The 8,280-nt window shown below is 39.0% G+C and overlaps 1 protein-coding gene across 1 annotated transcript; it reads left to right on the top strand.

Moving 5' to 3' along the window:
* Positions 1-43: 43 nt before the first annotated feature.
* Positions 44-2,328, top strand: gja1a (gap junction protein alpha 1a). Its single transcript, XM_027160029.2, has 2 exons — positions 44-456; positions 760-2,328. The coding sequence occupies exon 2, from the start codon at positions 821-823 to the stop codon at positions 1,895-1,897; it is 1,077 nt and encodes a 358-aa protein (XP_027015830.1). The 5' UTR covers positions 44-456; positions 760-820; the 3' UTR covers positions 1,898-2,328.
* Positions 2,329-8,280: the final 5,952 nt, after the last annotated feature.

Raw genomic sequence — 8,280 nt, 5'->3', positions numbered from 1 at the left:
CATTTTTTGTTACATTTCTCAATTCCTTTTTACATTTCCACTTTTACATTTTCTTTTCAAATTCTTATTACATTTCCTCTTGATTTCTCTTTTTGTTAAATTCTTCCTTTTTCTCTCCTCTTCTTTGTTGTGTCTCTTCTTGATCCTCCAGATGGTGCTCCTTTCTCAGTTCTCAGACTTTTCTCATAAAAAACCCTAGAAGCTCTGGCAGTCTGAACACATGTACAACTACCCGGTTCGGTTAACGGAGCGTGTGTGTGTGTGTGTGTGTCAGATGACCACAAACTTTTTCCATTGCGCCTCAAATCTTCCGTATGGCTGGAAAGTGCCACATTTAGGCCTGCAGTGCATCAAAAAGCTTCGTCTAACACACTTTCCTTCACTCTCATCCCTCGGGCTCTGTTTTTAATCATGATTTGAAGACTTTTCTTTCACAGAAGTGGAAAGGAAGCTCAGGTAAGACTTCAAACCTTTCAGAGCTTTGTCTTTAAAGCCAGATGCATCAAAGACGTTGCAGTGTTTTATAAAGAATGTGGAAAAGTTCAGTTGAGGCAGAAAATATCTGATACTTTTCAATCTATTTGACTGAAGGAACTTTAGTTTGCTTTTGTCATTTAGATTTATTTTTCTATGAAATATTTTTAAATGGATGTTCTGGTTTATTTATAAAAAAGAGGACTTTATTATTTGACAGGACCAAAAAAGGGAAAATATTAAATCTTTTATTTTTTGTTTTTAAAAAAACAAATACGTTGTTAGAACGGACAAGTTGATGACGTTGGGCTGATTTTGAAGAGACACTCGCACCCTGGTTTAAATCATGGGTGACTGGAGCACCTTGGCGAAGCTGCTGGATAAGGTGCAGGTGTACTCGACGGCTGGAGGCAAGCTCTGGCTCTCTGTCCTCTTCATCTTCCGCATCCTGGTTTTGGGAACGGCCGTGGAGTCGGCGTGGGGCGACGAGCAGTCCGCGTTTGAGTGTAACACACAGCAGCCGGGCTGCGAAAACGTCTGCTATGACAAATCCTTCCCCATCTCACATGTGCGCTTCTGGGTCCTGCAGATCATCTTCGTCTCCGTGCCGACGCTCCTCTACCTCGGCCACGTGCTCTTCCTCATGCACAAGGATGAGAAGCTGAAGAAAAAAGAGGAGAGGCTGAGGAAAGCCGAAAGGGAAGGCAGCAACGTCCACTCTCGCCTTCACAAAATCCAAGTCAAGAAGTTCAAGTACGGCTTGGAGGAACCGGGAAAGATCAAAATGCGAGGAGCTTTGTTTTATACCTATATCATAAGCGTGGTGTTGAAATCTGTATTCGAGGTGGCATTCTTGCTCATCCAGTGGTACCTTTACGGATTCCGTTTATCAGCCGTTTACACGTGCGAGAGGTTCCCTTGCCCGCATAAAGTCGACTGCTTCCTGTCTCGTCCGACGGAGAAAACAGTCTTCATCATGTTCATGCTGGTCGTGTCCCTGATCTCGCTGGCTCTTAATGTATTTGAGTTTTTCTATGCCATCTTTAAGAGGATGAAGGATCATTTCAGAGAGGCGGAGAAGCTGCTGGACTTGGACAGCGCGATCAGGCCGTGTCCTGGAGAAGACCTGTCCAGCTATGGGTACCACTGCTCGGCTCCTGCGTCTAATCTGGGCTACAATTTGGACACGGTCGATAAATCCAACTCCTCGGACAATTTTGACAAACAAGCCAACGAGCAAAACTGGACTAACTACAGCACAGAGCAAAATCAGCTTGGCCAGAGAGATTATTGCCCGTCTCAGACATTTGTGTATCCACAAAAAATGCCTCTGGGTAAAGACCTCATGCTTCTTAAACAGCTCGACCCTCGACCTCAGAGTCGCTCTAGCAGTCGTGCCCGACCAGATGATCTGGACATCTAGGAGCTTAGACTTTTTTTTTTCTTTTCTTTTCTCTCTCGAAAAATGTTCTCATTGATGTGCTCTAAATACTGTGAGCTACAAAAGAAATACATTTGGGCAATTCCATGCAAATGTACTGTATTATTTTGACCACGTAAGCAATTTAACCTAAATGCTACATTTCATTTTTATTATGCGCATTATTACTCTATTCTTAATCCTTGGTATTTTCAGTTGTTTTATACATCAGCTCTCTAATATTTACAGTCTGTAAAGGAGCTATAACTACGGTGGCCAAAAAGTGTAAAACACATTAACAAATCGAAAACACGACGACAAGTCAGACGACCCGGAAATGGTAGGTATCGTTTGTGAATGGAAACTTACTGATATACAGTACAGGTATGGAATCTTATGTGTAATGTGTAAAGTTCTCAGTTTAAATATAAGAAAATAACAGAATTAATCCACATCCATCCATTCCAACTTTTCCCTGCGGCAGACTGTTGAACGTCATGTATACCTTGAGTGACAGGTGTCTTGTCCAATGATCGGTAAGTGTTCCAATCACAAACTATACCAAGCTCTTCCGAGTTGTCTGAATTGTCGTTGTGTTTTCGGATTTGTTAATGTGTTTCGTGCAACGATTCAGACAACCCGGAAAAGGTAGGTATAGTTTGTGATTGGAAACCTACCGATCATTGTACAAGAGACCTGTCATTCAAGATATACAGGTGAATGACCGGTGTCTTGTCCGATGATCAGTAAGTTTCCATTCGCAAACTATACCTACCGTGTCCGGGTTGTCTGAATTGTCGTTGTGTTTTCGGATTTGTTAGTGTTTTGCACTTCTCGGCCACCGTATATAATGCCTTGTTTTCCTATTTAATTATGGGACATAAACTAAGGAAATCAATCAAAGGCTTTTCTATTTTTGGGTATAATTGGGTTAGCAGTGATTTAGTAGAACAACAGACTATGGATCCGCATTATAATTTAATCTGAACAACAAAAAATAAAAAGCAGAATATTTTGGATTTTTGTGGAACCGAACGCAACAGCACAACATCTGGTGCTGAGAAATGTATACACGATAGTAAAAAGAAGTTAGAGGTGAAACTGTGGCTGATTTCTTTCTAGCCCAGACCGTAGTCATGCAGCAGTGATGGGTAATCTCTTTTAAGCTCAAGGTATTTTACATTTGAGTCGATATTTTCACATCAGAAACGCTGCCAATGGTGTAATGGGCTCGGAGATAACATTTACCCAGATCACCATTTTTCATTAAGAATTTAGATGTCTAAGTACATAAAAATAAAATTACACAAAAGAACAGATGACTCCGGTGTTTTGGGGTTCGAACGAAAGGGTTACATCTCTAAAATATTTGGTATACAAAGACAAATGCGAATGAACCTAGAGGAGCATTACTGATTCAAAGCGCTTACCTTGTGTATTTGTTTAATAGGAATAGATTTCCCACATGATTCCTCTAATCCTATTGAGGAAATCTTGTGATCAGTACGCATTACTACGCATTACTCAACCCGAATCCTTTCACCGATGCAGGTTAGATTTCATCCATCGCTGTAGGATCATCACAACTCTTCAAAATCTCATTTTTCTATGCAACACTTTGCAAGGACGCTTGATGCTGCAATGCAGTTCAATGCAAGTCTATAGTATGAGAGCTTAAATCTTCACATCTATCCAATAACACTGGAATTGCCTAAAATTGTGTTTATTATGAATTAGCAGGAGCTTTAAGACGTACTGTTAAAAGAAAATACTTTGCTTTAATATACTTTATAATATACTATATAATACTTTATTTATATAGTATATACCCTCTATATAATACTTTATTTATATAGTATATACCCTCTTCGCTGACATTAGAAAGAACAACCCGTGAATTTCAGAAGTAATACATCACTTACAAAATCGAATGCGGCAAAATAAACATGCATGCAATTTGTTTTATTCACGTATTAGTTTCATTAAAGTTCATTTCTGCAAAGTATTTCCTTTATTTCTGATATTAAAAATAGAAAAAAAGTATCACCGTGAACTATTACAGGTTCCTATATTTTTTCTATTAAATTTGAACTGCCCAAATTGCACTAGGAGTTCTTGAGCTTGCTTGTTAAAATCTTCACAATGGAAGTGACGATCTTGCATAAGCGCCGTTTGATTGTATTGTTGTGATTTTAACACATTGAATTTCTCCTATCAGAGATTTTTCAGTCCTTCAGGTTCCTTTTTTTAATGTCTATTCTGAAATGCGTTTCACTTTGTTTGTGTTCGTCTTTTTTTTAAAAATGCAATGTAATTATAATATTCCATTGAATAAGAAATAAGAAAATAAAAACGTTTTAATTTAATGAAAAATACTCAGAGAGCATGTTTGAAATCCTCTTTCGAAGCTTTCGGTTTTTAGTTTTAAAAGTAGTTTTAGTTGAAAAGTTATGTTTATCGTTTTGCTGATAAAGATAAGGATAAAACATAAAAAAATGTAAGATGTTTTATAAAATACAGAAAAACTACTCACGTGGTTTTTATCATTTTGAGCAACGTTTTAAAGATGGCTGCCTCGTTTATATGAAACATACGTAAACTGGGTATATAATGTGTACTTCGTTTTAGGTTTGAAATTTGCCTTATTCAACCATTAGCCACAAAGAATCTTTTATAACACTATAAGCTTTTTTTTTTTTTTTTTAAATGTTTTTCCACTGAGGGAAAGCAGCCAGATTTTCCTCCCCAAAGCTAGAAAGTAAAAATGTCCACCCGTCTCTGTTCGCTCCTTTTCATTCGCAGTTCAGCGCCAGTGGCGTGTAATGCGAGTATCATAAGACCATTTCTGTGGTTCACTAATGTCCATTCTCTGGTGTGAACATTTCTTAACCGACAAAAAGATCTCTTGTGAATCCAAAATAGAAATCTGAAATGAAAAGTTCAAAAACGTTTTCCCAATACTCAGAGTTTCCTATTTATCCGTGCGGCTAAACAGAAACATGTGTGGGAACAAAGCTCTGTCAACCACATGGGGCAAAACAGGGGGGAAAACAGGCATTTGAACTATGTGTTTAGAATTCATTCAGCAGTACATAAAATGTTCTAGAAAAATCTGTCAACAAATTGCATTAAGTACTTATGTGACATAAAGGAACCTGGTTCAAATGTTAACTAAATTGCCAAACACTTCAGCTAAGACCAAGATACTTTAAAATAATCCGTCTTTGTGAAATATGTGGACCAAGTCATATCTGGAAAAGTGTTTTTTTTCAGGTCCTGAACAAAACTGGTATAAAGTTAGCTGGGACAATTATATAGCCTAAATTATTGAAGCTAAAATATTTGCTGACTGCTACTGTTAGTTACTGTACATACTGTAATAAGCTTTGTCTTAATTAAGGATGTGCTGCTATATGGGAAAATAATCAGCAACAATTAGTGTGCAGTGCTAAAGCAGAACTGCAGAATTACTTCGCAAAACACTGACAATTGTATTATGTGGAACGTCTGTGTAAAGAACTTACTATAGTAAGTAATAAAGAGTTCACTAACTTACCAGTATTTCTTTTATCTTTGGGTGAATCTTAACCAGCTCCCTAGTTCACTACTCTGTGCGCTGATCCAGAGGATCGGCCATTTGTCTCATTATGTCTCAATTTCAAGAACTCTCCCTGCAAAAACCCCACATCAATGCGAACTCTGTTCCCTTACTGAAGCTGGTCAGCTTGAAAAAAAGTGTCAGCTGAACTCAGATGTGAACTTTTAAGCTAGAATACAATCCTGCTCGAAATAACGTGATAAATAATTTTTTAATAAATGTTCATTGAACATGGGGGTCACGGTGCCTCAGGGGTTTCCTCTGGGTACTCCGGTTTCCTCCCCCGGTCCAAAGACATGCATGGTAGATTGAACAGCATCCCTGGAAAATTGTCCGTAGTGTGTGAGTGTGTGAGTGAATGAGAGTGTGTGTGCCCTGTGATGGGTTGGCACTCTGTCCAGGATGTATCCTGCCTTGATGCCCGATGACGCCTGAGGCTCCCCGTGACCCGAGTAGTTCGGATAAGCGGTAGCTTGTTAATGTGGTTGTATATCTCAAAAGATTACATACCTTAGAGATGTTTGGGTGTTTATTTTTAGGCTTATTACTATTTAATGCCACTGGGGATGATTTAGAAGGCAAGTAAGTTTAGTTTTGTTTAGTGTAATGAGGCCGAGTCGTATACATGATATACTGATTCACTACCTTGGAAGCTATGGTGTTGATTGAGACACACCGTTTCTCTTGCCATTAATAAGACAAAATAAAATGTTTGCAATCACTAAGCCCACTTTCCTGAAGCCTTTCCTTTGACAAAACAGTTAAAGTTACATCTTTTACCTATGAGTTGTGATATAAAATCTAAGAATGTCTGTAAAATGTGGTTTGTCTTAAGCTCAGTTGATAGCATCTGATTAATCAGATTGGAGAATTCAATAATACTATACATGTGTTGAAAATGTCTTTTTTTGTGATGACTTTCTTCTTTCTTTTTTTTTTTTTAAGAAAGACAATCTCTCATGACTGATGTATAATTATTTCCTTTTGGCTTTCTTATTAAATAAGTGTGGGACCTTTGCTCTTTTTAATCTCCTTTGAGATGAATTACATTGAAGAAGAAATTGGAGCTGCACTAAAACTGGCTCGAGGGGAAAAAAAACAAACCAAAATTTCTTAGGAAAGATTTGTGTTGTGATGGAATGCTGCATTTGGACTCGGAGTTCAGAGAGATTTCTTGACTTCTTCATGAATGCAGCATTCAGGAATTTGAGTTCAAATGAGACGCATGCAGATCACCAAAACTAAAGTCCCTCATTTCAGAAATTCAGATTAACACACAGAGACTGCATTTAATAATCATCATTATAAATAGGTCAAGTTTGCGTTTGTACTGTAGAATTGGGACAAGACTGTATTTAATGGTGGGGGACACGGTGGCTTAGTGGTTAGCACGTTCGCCTCACACCTCCAGGGTTGGGGGTTTGATTCCCGCCTTCGCCTTGTGTGTGTGGAGTTTGCATGTTCTCCCCGTGCCTCGGGGGTTTCCTCCGGGTACTCCGGTTTCCTCCCCCGGCCAAAGACATGCATGGTAGGTTGATTGGCAACTCTGGAAAATTGTCTGTAGTGTGTGAGTGTGTGAGTGAATGAGAGTGTGTGTGTGTGCCCTGTGATGGGTTGGCACTCCGTCCAGGGTGTATCCTGCCTCGATGCCTGATGACGCCTGAGATAGGCACAGGCTCCCCGTGACCCGAGTAGTTCGGATAAGCGATAGAAAATGAATGAATGTATTTAATGGCTGTATCTAATGGCACTCAGACAGAACCGATTGTGTAAAATACATTAGCCTCTTAACCAGAGCGTGTATATGAGTAAATGTCTGAGCTATTGTCTTTCCGAACCCCCAATGGTTGAAAGAAAAATTTACAAGTTGCCATGAAGAAGCAAAGATAAGGCTATATTAAAGATAAAGATGAGATATTGGGGGGGATGATCTGAGTCTTATCAGAATAGCAGTGGTATGGAAATCTATTTAAGATATGATCTCACTGATAGAGCAGGCATAGCCTTGTAGGGGAACAGTAGAGTATCTGCATGGAGCAAATCCCTTCTATGCCAAACACAACACCACACCTTACCACAAATCACAGTACGCCTGAGAATGGCCAAAAGATTTTTGTGATCAGTGATTGTTGATCTAGTAATCTTCTCAGTAACATACAACAGGGCAAGTTTCTGGTCAAGACAGGTTAGAATTTTGGAGGTCTTTCTGGGTAAGATACTGCAGATACAGCTAATTGAATAGTTCATTTTTAATCATTTTTAGAAAGAAATGTGAGATGTCCTACTAGTTGGTCTGTAGATGCTGATCCAGTCGGTATCCAGTCGTGTCTGTTTCAGGATGAGAATAACACTTGCTCTCTTTATGACCAGATATTATGGAGTCCTTAAAATGGCAATAATGAAGGGGAGAAGGTCTTAACAGATGTATCTGGGATCGATGTAGAAGGAAAGGAATCCAGTGAGCAGGTGGTAGGATTGTTGCGCAAGAGAATCTGCAGGAGAAACGTGTTGAGGAGATCAAATGGGTGGAGCGGTTCTGTGATGTAGGAAAAATTGGCAGGTTTTTGTTCTTAACAAGCTTTACGTTCTTAACAAGCAAGATGGCAAAGTCATCAACTATCAGGGAGGAGTTCGAAGGAAGATGGCAAGGGTTGAGATGGTTTGGATCAGATGCAGATGCTTTCAGCAATCACACAAAAGAACTGAAATGAGAGAGCGTGGTATAAGACGTGATTAGCATCAAGCTTTAATTTCCTCCACTTTCTCTTACAAAGCTGCTCTTAATTCT

This window comes from Tachysurus fulvidraco, chromosome 12, assembly GCF_022655615.1.
Source record: "Tachysurus fulvidraco isolate hzauxx_2018 chromosome 12, HZAU_PFXX_2.0, whole genome shotgun sequence".
Lineage (NCBI taxonomy): Eukaryota > Metazoa > Chordata > Actinopteri > Siluriformes > Bagridae > Tachysurus > Tachysurus fulvidraco.
The sequence above is the reverse complement of the archived record's forward strand: the minus strand, read 5'-3'. Positions and strand labels throughout refer to the sequence as shown.